General features: G+C 42.6%; 1 protein-coding gene across 1 annotated transcript; it reads left to right on the top strand.

The window, feature by feature from the left end:
- The first annotated feature begins 481 nt into the window (after window positions 1-481).
- Window positions 482-5230, top strand: LOC149451391 (diencephalon/mesencephalon homeobox protein 1-like). Its single transcript, XM_089690747.1, has 3 exons — window positions 482-643; window positions 1485-1660; window positions 4783-5230. The coding sequence occupies exons 1-3, from the start codon at window positions 514-516 to the stop codon at window positions 5113-5115; spliced, it is 639 nt and encodes a 212-aa protein (XP_089546873.1). The 5' UTR covers window positions 482-513; the 3' UTR covers window positions 5116-5230.
- The last annotated feature ends 12230 nt before the right edge of the window (window positions 5231-17460 follow it).

Below are 17460 nucleotides of genomic sequence, written 5' to 3'. Positions count from 1 at the left end.
TTGGTGTGTAATGCTAGAGAGTGCATTCTTTGGAGAGTGCATGTGATTAGCACAGGACCAATCAGAACTGTCCAGACAGAGGTCAAGGGTTCTGCATCCTCCTAGAGCCAAAATAAAACTCCTCCTACAAGCTGTAACTAGTGCTCTACTGTACACTGATAGGAATCACAAGACTGCTCTAACTTCTGATGAGAAAAGGTAATTAGCAGGTTATATTTACTAAAATAATTTAATTTCCATGTAGTGTGTACTGTGGGAGACCAAATATAATGAATGCAGGGTCCTGGGTTTAGTAACACTTTAATACAAAACCTAATTCAAAAGTAATTCTTAATTAAAAAAATAATGGCTAGATATACTGTATGCATTGTTGTGTAAAATGTTTGTCATATATTACTATGAAAAATAATTCTTATTTTTAATTATTAGAGCATGTTGTAATTACAGAGTTTACTTAGCTGTATGCTTTTTAGATTGTGTCTTGGAGTCCTGGTACAACTGATACAAGAAAACATGTTTTGCCTCAGTTGTAATAGTCGTAGATGCTATACAGTTCCTCTGGTCTATAACTTCCATCAGGAAAGATCTGAAGAATCATCATCTCCAGGTGCTGTTACTAGAAATTCCATAACCTCACTAACAGGTAAAGATGTTTCTAAGATACCTTTTGAAAGCTATTTTAGAATTGGCATACATTTGTCATCAAAATGTCAAATAAAATGACAACAGCAGTTAAATCAGATTCTAAAATATTGTATAGTTATCTGCTTATCCAGCAAAACACAAAAGCTGGCCATAAACAGCTTAAAAAAAAAAGCAATTCTCCTAATTTCAAGTACTATTTGCAATTATCAATTTCCCCTTCATTTTAGAGTTTGGAATGGAAAATCTGATCCCTGATCCTTCACTATGAGGAACAGTGACATATTACTGAAAACATGTGTATCATATAATATCTCCCTACTCACTAGGTTTTTATGGTCTGTTTCTTTTTTGGGAATTACTAATATCTGTTTCATTTTATTGTTTTGTCCAAAATTGTTTTGCCATATAGGCAGCCCTGAGTGTCAGATATGCAAAATATGCCATAATATATATTGTTTATTCTTATATCTACACCTTACTCTTCGAACTAACGTCTGAGTTGTAAATATAATAATTATTAGCAGCTGTTCCATGAGACGTGAAAATTATTTCAAGAGTTCCTTCAAGTTAAAATGGTTGAGAAAGGTTGGTTTATACAGTAAAAACTGAGCACTTGGTAAAATGATCAAATACATGACTGGCCCATTTCCAGGTAGGAATTTGCTTTTGTGTCTTTCAGTTTTTTATTAGGGAACTTATTACATAGTTTTTTGCTATATTTTTTTTTAATTTGAAACATGTAAAATAGTTTTGGAAAGTAATTCTTATGTCTTGCTTTTTAACATGAAGAAATATTATGATTGCAAGAATCTAACTATATAAAAATTCTGACTTGACAGATCTTTTGGAGGTGTCTAGGTTTAGGTTACATTATCATGTCCGTCGTTCAAGAACTTACTTCAGCTCCAAACAACTTGAAGTGCTCGAGGAAGCATTTGAAAAAACACCATATCCAGATATGGTAACAAGAGAACAATTAGCTGTCTCAATCAATCTTCCAGAATCAAGGATTCAGGTAATGTGTCGCATGCATTATATGTAGTAAATCAAATTTCTATTGTGTATGTGGTAAATTAGCTCCCATTTTCTTATATTGTAAACTTTCAAACCAAAGCGAATTGGCGACTTTTTTTAGGCAACATAGACCATGGTGCCAGGGGCATAGCAAAGGTGTTGTGTCCTTTTCTTAAAGCTGGCTCTTATATGTGCAATATTTTCATATTCTTATACTTTTAAAAACTATTCTACAGAAGCATTTCCATTGTTTATAAGGAGCTCTCTCAGTGTTGTTGCATTAAAGGGACACTCCATTTTTGCGCTATTCCTTTATTGCTTCTCCATGTGTTGAGATAAGTAGGAAAAACTAAACTGTTAGGTTTAGGGATACCTAAACCACCAAGCACTGATAATCTTCATTGCAATATCTCCTACACCCCTCTCTTTATAAACTAATTAGCCTGCCAGGGTCCCCTCCATTCATCTATACAATAGTTATTAATTTCAGCAGGTGGATTTAGTTTTTACACATGCTGATTGACTACTGGGAAGTTGCAAAGTAAATGTCATAGGAGCCCAGCAGTTTAAGTGTATCCAATTTGGGAAATGTTCACCTTTGGAAGGGTGGGCTCAGAAGGATAAGTGTACTCAAATTTTAACACACATTATTGGCCATAGTTCCTTTTTTTTATCTTTTATTTAAAGGTCTGCAACAGATAACAATAAAACATTGACTTCATACAGATGCCAAATGTATTTTCCAAATAGGTACAAGACAATTTTCCAAAGGTATCCAAGGAGTGGTACAACAATACATACAGAGGCTGCAATGAAGAATAAAAACCAATATGCACAGATATTAGCAACCTATCAAGGTAAAACTAGAAAAACTGGCCAATCATATAGAGAAGATCGTCTAGGTTCCCAGAACGCATAAAGCAGCATAATGCAGTAGTTTGAGGTATGCAGAAGTCATGTACACCTAGTTCAGGCTGCATCTGTACACACCACAAAGATTTCTTTATCTATGCAGGGGAAGGGAGTAGATGGGGATGGAATAGTGGAGGATAGAGAAAGAAAAAGAGTTAGGTGAAGGTTACGTAGGGGAAAAGGGGTAATGGAGTCACCACTGAGGGAGCAAGAAAGGCGGGAGCAAGGCAGACTCAAAATGAGGTTGGTGCAAAGTATTTCAAGCATTTTGAAGGTATTCATCAGAAAAATAAAAGACGTTCCAGTAGAACCACCTGGTGTTATGTTCCTCAGATTTGTATCAAAGGAATGATGTCAGGTTTTTTTGTTCAATACCATTCATTCTTGTGAGCCATTGGGAAACTTTTGGGGCAGTTTGTTGTTTCCACATACTAGGGATACAAGCCCGTTCGGCTTTAAACAAATGTTTAAGCAGGGCCTTATGATATTGCTTCCTGGACCAAGGAGTGAGGTAAACCAAAACTGCAGTGGGGTCAGTGTGTAAGGAAACGTCCGTAACTTTATGAATAAATTGAAGCCCTGGCTGCCAGAATATGTGAATTTCGGGGCAGTCTCAAAAAATATGTAGGCAAGTACTCACATACAAACCAAACTTCCAGCACAATCACTTTATTAAAGAAACTTCTTGGCAAAGAGTTTTATGTGCTCCTACTACAGAGACTCTGGAAATTTAGAGTTAGGATCACAATGTATACAGAGGTCCCTTGGTGCAGGCACTGTGGTTTATGCATATATTTGGCAAAGACAAAGCAAGCGAGTGCACGGACTCACACAAAGCAGCAGGCATGAAAGGATGAACCCATATATCCTCAAAAACTTTTTTTATGCATATATTTGCAAACAAAACCCTCTGTTTTTAATGCAAACTGTTAGACAGGGCTAATTCGGTCATTTTGCAGGCTGGTCGGTAAGTGAACAGGGAAATCTTTTGTTTATGTTGTGCATTGCCCTTCTATGTACACCTTTACAGATTGGGGAGGTTGCCACTTTCTTTTACAGCTGGCAAAGAGTTCCTCTTTTTAACCACTTGTCCGCAGAAATACTGCTACAGGGCAGCAGGGCTGCGCAAAATCACACACACACACACACATATATATATATATATATATATATATATATATACACACACATATACATATATACACACACACACATATATACACACACACACACACATATATATGTGTGTATGATTTTGCATGTACGGGTAGGAGGCGTGCACTGCCATTGGCAGCTTCAGCTGTTGATCACTGGGTCCCGGCCGGTGATTCCCCATTGGCACCCGGCGATCACCAAGTATCACTGACGGGGGAGAGGTCTGTATGTAAACAATACAGATCTCTCCCCTGTCGGCTCTAGCACGCTGCTTTGTATTGCTCTGCAATACAAAGCAGCGTGCTTACACTGTAAAACACACACAAGGCTCACAGTAAAACAGCACACAGTTTACCCTTTGATTGCCCCAGATGTTAACCCCTTCCTGCCCAGTGTCATTGGCACAGTGTCAGTGCTTCTTATTAGCATTGATCACTGTATTAGTGTCACTGGGGATGTCAGTGACAGTCAGTTCCCCCCCAGTGTCAGAATGCCCGCAGCAGTCTTGCAGTCCCGCTATAAGTCACTGATCGCCGTCATTACTAGTATTGAAGAAAAAAAAAATTCCAGTATATATGCCGCCATATGTAGATACTATAACTTTCACGTAAACCAATAATTTACATGTATTGGGATTTTTTTTTTGCAAAGACATGTAGAGGAATACATTTTGGCCTAAATTTATGATGAAATTTGATTTTAACATTATTTTTAAATGGACATGTTTAATAGCAAAACGTAAAAAAATTTTTTTTTTCTCAAAATTGTCGGGTTCTTTTGTTTATAACGCAAAAAATAAAAAACGCAGATGTGATCAAATACCACCGAAAGAAAGCTCCTTTGTGGGAAAAAAGGACATAAATTTCATTTGGATGCAGTGGTGCATGACCGCGCAATTGTCAGTTAAAGTAACGCAGCGCCATATCACAAAAAAATGGCCTGGTCAGGAAGGGGGGTAAATCCTCTGGAGGGCAATATTTTTTTTCCGTTGTCTCATATATGCTTTGTTAATAATAATTTTATTTACCTATTGTTAAATATATTTTGTCTCATCAGGTGTGGTTTAAAAATCGTCGTGCCAAGTTCCGAAAACATCTGAGACCTAGGGCAGAAGGGAATTGCCTACCAATAGAAGTAAAGAATTCAAAAAAAGAGATGCCTAAGTACCAGAGCACCTGGCCAATGTTAGAGACAAGTAATTATATACATAAATGTGAGGAATATCCTTTTTCAACTTGCCAGAAATTGGTCAGTCAGATGCAAAAAAACATTCAAATGCCGGGATTGAAATTTTTCCCACAGCCCCCTTTTGCTGTTCCATTTTCCCCTAACTCATGGCGTTGGAAATACTTAGCATATGACGTCCATTGCATGAATGAAAATCAGTGAATTTTCTTTAGCCTGAAACCTTTTCTAAAGCAGTGAATACTACTGCTATCACTTGTTATACTGTATCATAAAGCCAGACAGCTAAATCAATTTTGTAGTTCTTTGAAATCTAGCACTTATGATAAATGAACAAATAAAACAGATGTATTTTCAGCAGTCAGTGTTTTATGTGTGTTGTTAATAGCTAATGTAAACATATACTACAGTAGTTGGGAATTGCACCATAAAAAGTAATATTTGTTTTTGTTCTCAGATATATCCATACAAATGGCACAGATTGGTGGACCTAAAACCAAAAAACATATACGTTTTTAACAAAGTTCCCTAAATCCACGCCCCCAATCGCACCCCTCAAACTAAACTATGCTACTCACCCCTCTCCAGCCCTTTACTTTAGTTCCAGGGCTTCATCCTTATCCCTTGTTTACAGCCTGTCCCACATAAATGTCTTCAGTGCTGGCTACTTCTGTGCATTGGGTACTCATTGACATAAATAGGGTGTATAATGACGCTGAAGATCCCCAGTATACAGACCCATTCAAGTCAATGGGAACCTAGTGCACAGGCCCCACTTAAAGTGGAATTGCACTATATCTGGGTACCCCAAACTAAAAATGTGATATCATTAATTTTTAATATTTAAAACAAACTCCTCCATCCATCCATATCTCCATGCTTTATTTTGCTGACATTTCTGGTAGTGACCATCTTAGTAAGGGCAGATGATTCATGTAGCAGTTACTTCCTGGAATCCATCTGTCTTTAGGTCAGGCATTGGCTGGGCTGAGAATCCTCCCTCCCTTCCTGAAGACTCCTGGGATGTATGACATCATTTGCCTAGGCATGGAAACCAGAAAGTAATTGAAGGAATGAAAAAAAAAAAGATTAAAATAAGTACATGACATACTTTCTTATCTATTTACTAATGCTAGCAGCATAAGAGTTAAAAATAGTCAATGTTGGTTGACAAAGTGAAATTCTACTTTAAGAGATCAGAACAGGCTGTAAAAAACAGAGGAGGCTACGACTCTGGAACTGGAAATTGTACTTTCTATTTTCTGTAAAACCAGACATTTTGGTACATCTGTATGGATGGAGTCAGCAGAATAAAATGGGAAATTAAACTTTGAAATAGATTTGGTACTTATACAATTTAGGGCAGAGGTGCAACCTTTTGAAGAGCGAGGGCCAATTAAGCGACTTAGTAATCGGTCGCAGGCCACAATAAGCGGAGCAGGCAGGTCCACTCTGCCTATGCAAAGCAGATACAGACACAGACCACTCTACTCAATGGGCACTGCGATCCAATATGCCCAGACAGAAGGGGATTAATCCCCTTCTATTTGTTTTAGAGAATCAGATTGGAGGTAGGTGGGTGCAAACGGACACAAGTCCATTTACATCTGCCACTCCATAGAGATGAATGGGAGGGTCCGATTGGGACTGCCTGAAAAACGGACAGGTAGACCCGATCAGACAAATCGTGTGAAAAGGGCCTAAGGCTGCTTTCATACTGATGCACTGTGGTTTACCCACACCGCCATTGCAGTGCAGTCAGGGGTGGACTGACAACTCATGGGGCCCCCGATCAATAGGGGATCATGGGGCCCCTGTGTCCTCGCCAACACCCAAAAAAATCCTATGAAAAAGCCAATGAAAGGTACCAGGGGCATCTCATGGGGCCCCCTACTGACCCCGGGCCCTCAGGCAGTGCCCGAGTGCTCGAATGGCCAGTCCGCCCCTGAAGTGCAGTGTACCTGCGGCTTTTCTGCGGGTTAGCCACACTTTGCCATAGACTTCTATTATATCCTGCAGGTGTGGTGCACTTTTTAAAAGCACACAAAAACTCCTGCATTCAGGAGTTTTGGTGTGCTTTCAGAAAGTGCGCCAAACCCAGAGCAGGAGGTTGCGGGCCACATCAGAGGACTCCGCAGGCCACTGGTTGGGCACTCCTGTTTTAGGGGTTCCTTAGTTTAAAAAAACCTTGAAGAGATATGTTGGGCAAAATGCTACACAGGGTTCAGTTATTACTTGTTGCTTACATCTGTGAGATTGTTAGCCTGAATTGGATTGTGTCTGCCTAGCTACCAATCAGAAGATACTTTGATTTGCTATCAGAATGGGAAACTATATAAAGCATGTAAATTATGTAATCCTATTATTTTAGCCTGTCTTCAATTTGAGGTCATCTGTAAGCAAGCCAGCTAGATTTTCCAGATCACTTCAAAAGGTGTATGACCTCCACACTGCCCTATATAATTTTTGACAAAATGGGGCAGTGTATGCTACAAATCTGTAATGGCAGGGAGGTCTCAACAGAGAAAAGAGACTACAGTAAGTAAAAAAAAGGCAAATAGCATTAAGACTATTAATCACAATACTCTTAACAATCCCTACTATCCACACACTGTTGCCTTCAGCACTACACAGCATGCACCCCCATTATACTCAGGTCTTTCCATCATGTGCCCTATTACACTCAATACTTCATAGAATACTCTGCATTACACTCAGAAATCTGCACCATAAATCTCAATATATTCAGCACTCCGCAACATGCACCCCATTACCGTCAAAACTCTACACATGCACTCTGGTACATTTCTCCATGCTCCCTCTTATGGTCAACAACTAGCAGCATGTAAACCTTTACACGTAGATTCCCCATGCACCCTAATACACCAAGCATACCTCAGAATGCATCAAATACTTAGCACACTGCTAAACACACCATATATACACTGTGCAGCTTACTGCAGCTGGTACTCCAAAGACACTCAGGCCTTGCCACTTTGCCCCCTGTAACACTCAGAAATATAAGTATAAAGGACTTCATCATTGTGCAGATGTGTATCTCTTTATTGAACTTTTAGGCTTCAATATTGGAAAGCGCTCAGCACAAGCATCCTGGTGTAGCAATGAACATTATCGCAGTGGAGACTATTACATAAAAATCAGTTCTCTTAATAGAGGATTCTTTCTTAAAGTGGAGCTCTGCCCACAATAAACAAATCGATCCATATTTACAGTTAGGTCCATATACAGTCAGGTCCATAAATATTGGGACATTGACACAATTCTAACATTTTTGGCTCTTTACACCACCACAATGGATTTGAAATGAAACGAACAAGATGTGCTTTAACTGCAGACTGTCAGCTTTAATTTGAGGGTATTTACATCCAAATCAGGTGAACGGTGTAGGAATTACAACAGTTTGCATATGTGCCTCCCACTTGTTAAGGGACCAAAAGTAATGTGACAGAATAATAATCATAAATCAAACTTTCACTTTTTAATACTTGGTTGCAAATCCTTTGCAGTCAATTACAGCCTGAAGTCTGGAACGCATAGACATCACCAGACGCTGGCTTTCATCCCTGGTGATACTCTGCCAGGCCTCTACTGCAACTGTCTTCAGTTCCTGCTTGTTCTTGGGGCATTTTCCCTTCAGTTTTGTCTTCAGCAAGTGAAATGCATGCTCAATCGGATTCAGGTCAGGTGAGTTACTTGACCATTGCATAACATTCCACTTCTTTCCCTTAAAAAACTCTTTGGTTGCTTTTGCAGTATGCTTTGAGTCATTGTCCATCTGCACTGTGAAGCGATGTCCAATGAGTTCTGAAGCATTTGACTGAATATGAGCAGATAATATTGCCCGAAACACTTCAGAATTCATCCTGCTGCTTTTGTCAGCAGTCACATCATCGATAAATACAAGAGAACCAGTTCCATTGGCAGCCATACATGCCCACACCATGACACTACCACCACCATGCTTCACTGATGAGGTGGTATGCTTAGGATCATGAGCAGTTCCTTTCCTTCTCCATACTCTTCTCTTCCCATCACTCTGGTACAAGTTGATCTTGGTCTCATCTGTCCATAGGATGTTGTTCCAGAACTGTGAAGGCTTTTTTAGATGTCGTTTGGCAAACTGTAATATTGCCTTACTGTTTTTGAGGCTCACCAATGGTTTATATCTTGTGGTGAACCCTCTGTATTCACTCTGGTGAAGTCTTCTCTTGATTGTTGACTTTGACACACATACACCTACCTTCTGGAGAGTGTTCTTGATCTGGCCAACTGTTGTGAAGGGTGTTTTCTTCACCAGGGAAAGAATTCTTCGGTCATCCACCACAGTTGTTTTCCGTGGTCTGCCGGGTCTTTTGGTGTTGCTGAGCTCACCGGTGCGTTCCTTCTTTTTAAGAATGTTCCAAACAGTTGTTTTGGCCACACCTAATGTTTTTGCTATCTCTCTGATGGGTTTATTTTGTTTTTTCAGCCTAATGATGGCTTGTTTCACTGATAGTGACAGCTCTTTGGATCTCATCTTGAGAGTTGACAGCAACAGATTCCAAATGCAAATAGCACACTTGAAATGAACTCTGGACCTTTTATCTGCTCATTGCAATTGGGATAATGAGGGAATAACACACACCTGGCCATGGAACAGCAGAGAAGCCAATTGTCCCATTACGCTTGGTCCCTTAACAAGTGGGAGGCACATAAGCAAACTGTTGTAATTCCTACACCGTTCACCTGATTTGGATGTAAATACCCTCAAATTAAAGCTAACAGTCTGCAGTTAAAGCGCATCTTGTTCGTTTCATTTCAAATCCATTGTGGTGGTGTATAAAGCCAAACATTTTCGAATTGTGTCAATGTCCCAATATTTATGGACCTGACTGTATATTTGGACACAAGCACAATTTTAGTTTTTTTCAGGTATTTACCAAATCATATTCAAGCTATAGTTATATAATGGATATGGGCTGAAAGTGCACACTCTTAGGTTTAATTTGAGGGTATGTACTTCCAAATTGGAGGAAGGGTTTAGGAATTACAGCTCTTAAAAGTAGCCATCCCCCTTTTTCAAGGGTCCAAAAGTAAATGGACAATTGAATCAAAAGCTGTTTCTTGGCCAGGTTTGGGCTACTCCTTCATATGTCTTCATCAATTAAGCTGATAAAAGTTCTTGAGTTGATTCTAAGTATGGTATTTGCATTTGGAATCTATTGCTGTAAACCTACATCATGCGTTCAAATGAGCTGCCCATGCAAGTGAAAAACAGGCCATTGTAACAGGGCTGGATCTAGCCTGTCAGATGTGGGGGTGCAGTAAAAAATGTCAGGGGGCAGAGGATGTGAGGTCAGTAGGGTAGTATTCAGGGGGTCAGCAGGGCAGAGGATAGTATAAGCAGTTTATAGGGCAGTCTACAGAAGCCATTAGTTTGTAGGACAGTGTATATGGAGTTATCAGAGAAGAGGACAGTGTGCAGCTGAACAGTGTACAAGAGTCAGTAGGGTAGTGTACAGGGGGTCAGCAGTGTAGACGACAATGGCCAACAGAGCATAGGACAGGGATCAGCAGGGTGGAGAAAATGGGTTATCAGGTCAACAGGATGGAGGACAGGGGTCAGCAGGGCAGAAGACAATGGTCGGCAGAGAAGAGGACAGTGTTACTGCTGGCCGAGCACTCAGCAGATCTCTTCCTCCTTTCCCCGCACTGCAGACAGCCTGGGTACTCAGAGCTCCTCCACACCACAGTACATAGCTGAGATTGGATTCCCTTACAGACACAGCATCCATCTGCACAGATTGAGGCTGTATCCGTAAGGAACTTCAAGCAAAACTCAGCAATGTGCTATGAGGGGAGGAGAAGATCTGATGAGTGCCCTCATTTCATGTCTCACCCAAAAAAAATCATCCGTTCTAGCACACTTCATACTATCCTCAAATTTCCCATGTTAGCAGAAATCCTCCCTGCCAAATCCCCCTCCCAGAACAAATCCTATCTCCCAATTCCCCCCTCCTAGCATAATTCTCTCCCATTCCCCCTCCTAGCACAACCCCCTCCAAATTACTCTTACCAGCACCAATCCGCCCTTCCCACCCAAGTCCCCTCAAAATTCCCCTTTCTAGCACAAATCCTCCACAGCCCTCTCCTCTTAATCAAAATTCCTCTACTCCCTCCTGGCACAAATCCACCCACCCCGGAAATAATCCCCCTCCTAGCCCGAATCCCTCCACCCCAATCCCCCCTCCTAGCACATATCCAACCAAAATCCCTCCTAGCACATATTCCTTCCCAATCCCCCCACCTAGCACAATCCCCCCACGATTGTTCCTGACCACGATTGATCTGCTACCATTTGTGACCGACCCTTGGCTTGTGACCGGCTCTGCTTTCGTCTGATCCCTAACCTGTTGATCCGCTATTGGTTCCCATTCTGCTCATTCCCTGGTGGGGTGATCCTGAGATCTGCGACCTGGTATTAACACGCAGCCCAATCCATCTCCACCATTAGGAGCTCTGGTGAATACCGGTTAATACTTAGACCCCGCACCTCAGGTGAGCCTGCGTCATTCCCAGGGGGATCCGCTGGTGTACCTATCCTGCTGGTTCCAGGTAAGCCTTTTACTGCTATAGCAACTGGTCTCTGAACCTGACCTTACACCGTGACCGAATAATCTGGCCCACACATGGAGGCCGCTATAGCAAATGCCATGGCTCCTGTCAGGCAGCAAATTTAAGAGCTACAAGAGTTTGGTGTTACCTACCAAAAGAAATTTGCTGAACTGCAAAGTGTAGTAGAGGGGCAACAGGAAGAGATCCATGCTCTGCAGACACGATTGCTGGACATGTGCTCCCGCGATGTTGCTAATACACGCATGCCTCTGCCACTCAAGTTCAATGGAGACCGCCGCCACTACAGGGGTTTCCTTAACCAATGCCGCATTTATTTCCAGATGCAACCTGCTGCATTTAATACTGAGAGGCAGAAGGTATTGTTTGTTATAAACCTCCTGACTGAGGAAGCCCTAGCTTGGGCCTCTCCCTATATAGAGCAAAACAATGCAATGTTAAACAGTTTTGCGACTTTTGTGACTGCAATGAACCAGGTCTTTGATGATCCCAACCGCTGCGCTACCGCTGAAGCAAAGCTGCATAGTTTGAGGCAGGGTAGACGCCCTGTTGCGGAGTATACAACTGAATTTCGACGCTGGATCTCAGACACCACCTGGAACCCAGCAGCGCAAAAGAGTCAGTTCCGGCAGGGGCTCTCTGAACAGGTGAAGGATGAGCTCGCCAGAGTAGAGACTCCTAACGATCTTGAGAAGTTCATCCAATTATGCATTCGGATTGACCAGAGACTGACAGAAAGAAGAAAGGAGAGATTGGGAAGTAATGGTGGCATGCGTTTTTCTGCTAATCAGTTCAGTCAGAAGGATTTAAACATTTCTTCAGATTATAACACACCTGAACCTATGCAAGTAGATACTGTTAAAAGAGCAATTTCTACTCAAGAGAAGGAGAGAAGACGTTTGGAGAATTTATGTTTATACTGTGGGGACTCTGGGCATTACGCAGTCAATTGTCCTAATAAAGTCAAAAGAACAATTGCTGCGACTGATGTTATCCTGCCTGAACGCATAAATTCAATTACCCAGTCTATCTCCCCATTGATCGATGAAGAAAATAAAGTTGGTCCTAAACAGTCTCATTTTGTTGTCCCTATCAAACTTTTTACTGAGGGCCATGAAATTCCTTGTTCTGCTATGCTGGACTCTGGGGCTGGAGGAAACTTTATGGACATAGAGTTTGCCCACAATAATAATATTCTCAGGAGAAACAAATCTGCCCCTATTGATATGGAGACAGTTGATGGTTCACCTTTATCATCAGGACCAGTTACTCATGAAACAGTTCCTCTAGTACTCCAATTTCAGGCTGACCATTTTGAGACCATCAGCTTTCAGCTGATTACATCACCTAAATTTCCTGTCATCCTGGGCATCCCTTGGTTTACTACCCATAATCCCTTCATCAACTGGGGAGCATGGACCATAAATTTTACATCCCCCCATTGTGAGGAACATTGTAGGAAACCATGTGCTACAAGTTGTCTACCAATCAGGAAATCACAGGCTGATATGGTAACTACACAGTCATATGACAATCTGCCTCCACAATACCATGAGTTTCGAGATGTCTGTGATAAGAAAAATGCGGATCAACTACCTCCTCATCGTCCATATGATTGTCCCATTGAACTGCTTCCAGGAGCAGAAATACCATTCAGCCGCATTTTCAATTTATCAGAACCTGAGTTAAAGGTGCTAAGGGAGTGGCTTGATGAGAATTTGGAGAAGGGCTTTATCAGACCCTCAACATCTCCTGCAGGAGCAGCCCTCTTCTTTGTTGAGAAAAAGGACTCCACCTTGCGTCCATGCATTGATTTTAGGGGCTTGAATAAAATCACTGTTAAAAACCGTTACCCACTCCCTTTAATCGCAGAGATGTTGGAAAGACTCCGCTCTGCCAAAGTCTTCACAAAACTTGACTTACGGGGGGCATATAACCTGGTACGCATGCGTCAAGGCGACGAATGGAAGACTGCCTTTAGAACCAGATATGGACACTTTGAGTCCCTAGTTATGCCTTTTGGCCTATGTAATGCTCCCGCGACTTTTCAGCACTTCATAAATGATGTGTTTCGAGATTTGTTGGACCAGTTTGTTATTGCTTATCTGGACGATATCCTCATCTTTTCGGACAACCTGGTGGAGCATTGCAAGCATGTCTGCACTGTATTCAAAAGGTTAAGGATGAACCGACTTTACATCAAACTGGAGAAGTGTGAGTTTGAACGAGCCCAGATCCAGTTCTTGGGATATATCGTTTCTTCAGAAGGAGTGAGCATGGATCCTAAAAAGATCAAGGCAGTGGTGGATTGGACTGCCCCTGGAAACGTTAAGGAAATACAACGATTTATTGGATTTGCAAACTTTTATAGGAAATTCATAAGAAACTTCTCTAAGGTAATAGCACCAATTACACAGCTGACAAAGAAAGGAGTGCCCTTTGCATGGTCAACTGAGGCACAAACTGCTTTTAGTAAGCTAAAGACTCTCTTCACATCTGCACCAATATTGGTACATCCTGATCCTGAGCTACCTTTTATTGTGGAAGTGGATGCCTCAGACACCGCCGTGGGAGCTATCATTTCTCAGCGACGAGGAGAAAAAATGCAGCTTCATCCCTGTGCTTATTTTTCTCGTTTGATGTCATCTGCTGAAAGGAATTATGACATTGGGAATAAGGAGTTGCTGGCAATTAGGGAAGCCTTTTCCGAATGGAGGCATCTGTTGGAAGGGGCTAAGCATCCTGTGACTGTCTTCACGGATCATAAAAATCTAGAATTCATCCGTTCTGCCAAGAGATTGTCTTCTAGACAAGCACGTTGGTCACTGTTCTTTTCCAGGTTCAATTTTATTATCTCATATCGACCTGGGTCAAGAAACGGAAAGGCTGATGCCTTATCACGAATGTCGCCTGGGCCTCTCCAGGAGAACACTTCTGAATGCACAATCCTGCCTCAAAAGAACTTTCTAGGGGCCACAAGTCCTAAGGCATTCTTGAATCTTCTTAAAGAGGGGTATGAGAATGACCCACTTCTCAATCATCCACCTACGGACATTAACCTGACTTATAAGAATGGCTTTTGGATTCAAGGACATCATCTTTATGTACCTGAATCTGTTCGGGTGGAAGCTCTCAAGTTGGTTCATGATTCCAAACTTGCTGGGCATTTTGGAGTCGCTAAGACCGAAGAACTATTATCACGTTCCTTTTGGTGGCCGGGGTACAAGAAAGATGTCAAACGCTATGTGACCTCATGCTTGACCTGTGCACGCAATAAGATTCCCCGAGCCTCCCCTTTGGGGTTGCTTCAGCCACTCCCTGTTCCATCAAGACCATGGGGGTCTATTTCTATGGATTTTGTGGTGGATTTACCTCCCTCAAAAGGAATGACCACCATTTTGGTAGTGGTTGACCGTCTCACTAAAATGGCCCATTTTGTTCCAGTTAAGGGGGTGCCCACTGCTGAACAGACTGCTGAACTGATGGTTCGAGAAATCTTTAAACTGCATGGAATCCCTGATGATGTGGTGTCTGACAGAGGTGTGCAGTTTACTTCGAAATTCTGGAGAAGTTTTTGCTCAGCCTTAGGTGTTACAATTAATCTGTCCTCTGCTTTTCATCCCCAGTCTAATGGTCAGACTGAGAGAACTAATCAAACAATGGAACAGTATCTTCGATGCTTTGTCACTTATCTTCAGGATGACTGGGTGGACTGTCTTCCCACTGCAGAGTTTGCATACAACAATTCTAAACATAGTGCCACCTCTCAAAGTCCTTTTTACTTAAACGCCGGTTACCATCCAGTTTTTATTCCTGATCTCCCTATCACAACTCCAATCCCTGCTGTTACCAATAGACTAACTACATTGCAGGAGATTCAAGAGAAATTGGTTGAGACTTTGAGGGAAGCTCAGGAGTATTACAAAAAGTCTGCAGACAGACACCGGAGAACTCTTCCTACGTTTCATGTGGGTGAAAAAGTTTGGTTATCAACAAAGAATTTGAAGGTCCAGGTGCCATCTGCTAAGTTGGGTCAAAAGTTTGTGGGTCCTTTTCAGATTTCTGCCCAAATCAACCCAGTCACCTTTCGCTTACAGCTTCCGGATAGTATGAGGATTCACCCTGTTTTTCATATATCACTACTCAAACCGTTTCAGGAAAATTCTTTCCCTGGAAGAATTTTTCCACCTCCTCCACCTGTTGAGGTACAGGGTGAAGAAGAATTTGTGGTGGAGAAAATCCTTGATTCCAGGATCTTTAGGAATAAGTTACAGTATCTGGTTCAATGGGAAGGATATGGACCAGAAGAAAATTCTTGGGAGCCTGAGGAGAATGTTCATGCTCCTAGACTAACAAGAGAATTCCACCAGAGGTTTCCACACAAGCCTAGTCCTAAGACGTCCAGAGGACGTCCTGGGAGGAGGGGAGTACTGTCAGGGCCTGGACTTGAACCTGGGACTTCTACTGTGTCAGGCAGTAACTCTACTCACTGAGCTACCTAGGATGCTGGACAACACTTTGCCTCATCTATTGGATAATCCTGCCTTGTGCCTTGTTTGCTCTTGAACCTTGAACTCCTTGCTCCTCCCATGAACTTCCTATATAAGCCATGTCCTTGGACTTCCTCCTTGCCAGATTATTGTGCCTTTCCAGCCAATATCCTGCTACTGTTCCTGCTGCTGTCTACACCTCTGCTACTGACCTTTGGCTTGTTCCTGACCACGATTGATCTGCTACCATTTGTGACCGACCCTTGGCTTGTGACCGACTCTGCTTTCGTCTGATCCTTAACCTGTTGATCCGCTATTGGTTCCCATTCTGCTCATTCCCTGGTGGGGTGATCCTGAGATCTGCGACCTGGTATTAACACGCAGCCCAATCCATCTCCACCATTAGGAGCTCTGGTGAATACCGGTTAATACTTAGACCCCGCACCTCAGGTGAGCCTGCGTCATTCCCAGGGGGATCCGCTGGTGTACCTATCCTGCTGGTTCCAGGTAAGCCTTTTACTGCTATAGCAACTGGTCTCTGAACCTGACCTTACACCGTGACACCCCCAATCCCCCCTCCAAACACATATCTTTCCAAATCCTCCGTCCTAGTCCTAGTATATTCTCCCTTCCCAATCCCACCACCTAGCACATATCCCCCCCCCAATCCCCCCTCGTAATATGTTTCCCCCTGCTAACACATACCCCCCCTCCAAACACATATCTCTTCCAATCCCCCCCCCTAGTCCTAGCATATTCCCCCTCCCCAATCCCCCACCTAGCAAATAACCCCCCAACCCCCCCCAAACATATATCTCCCATAATCCCCCCTCCTAGTCCTAGCAAATTTCCCCTCCCCAATCCCCCCCACCTAGCACATATCCCCCCTCCTAATATGTTTCCCCCCTAGCACATATCCCCCAAAATCCCCCATCCTAATACATTCCCCTTCCTAAACACCTATCTCACCCAATCTCCCCTCCTAGTCCTAACATATTCCCCCTCCCCAATCCCCCACCTAGCAAATATCCCCCAAATCCCCCCTCCTAATATGTTCCCCTCACTCCTAACACATATCCCCCCAATCTCCCCTCCAAACATATATCTCCCCCAATCCCCCCTCCTAGTCCTAGCATATTCCCCATCCCCAATCCCCCCCACCCAGCACATATCCCCCCCAATTCCCCCTCCTAATACGTTCTCCCCCCTCCTAGCATATATCCCCCCAATCCCCCCTCCTAATACGTTCCCCCCTACCTAGCACATATCCCCCCAATCCCCCCTCTTAATACGTTCCCCCCCGCTAACACATATCCCGCCAATCCCCCGCTACAAACACATACCTCCCCAATCCCCACTACAAATACATATCTCCCCCAATCCACTCTCTTAGTCCTAGCATATATTCCCTCTCCCCAACTCCCCA

Source organism: Staurois parvus, unplaced genomic scaffold, assembly GCF_062004578.1.
Source record: "Staurois parvus isolate SC_StPar_1 unplaced genomic scaffold, SC_StPar_1.0 ptg000541l, whole genome shotgun sequence".
NCBI lineage: Eukaryota > Metazoa > Chordata > Amphibia > Anura > Ranidae > Staurois > Staurois parvus.
Note: the sequence above shows the minus strand (reverse complement) of the source record. Positions and strands in the feature narration are given on the sequence as shown.

Excerpts from the sequence above, each read along its gene's own strand:
- LOC149451391 (XM_089690747.1), top strand. The coding sequence starts at position 514 with ATGTTTTGCCTCAGTTGTAATAGTCGTAGATGCTATACAGTTCCTCTG. Across the intron at positions 644-1,484 it reads TTCCATAACCTCACTAACAG|ATCTTTTGGAGGTGTCTAGG; the intron begins GTAAAGATGTTT and ends CTGACTTGACAG. Across the intron at positions 1,661-4,782 it reads TTCCAGAATCAAGGATTCAG|GTGTGGTTTAAAAATCGTCG; the intron begins GTAATGTGTCGC and ends TTGTCTCATCAG.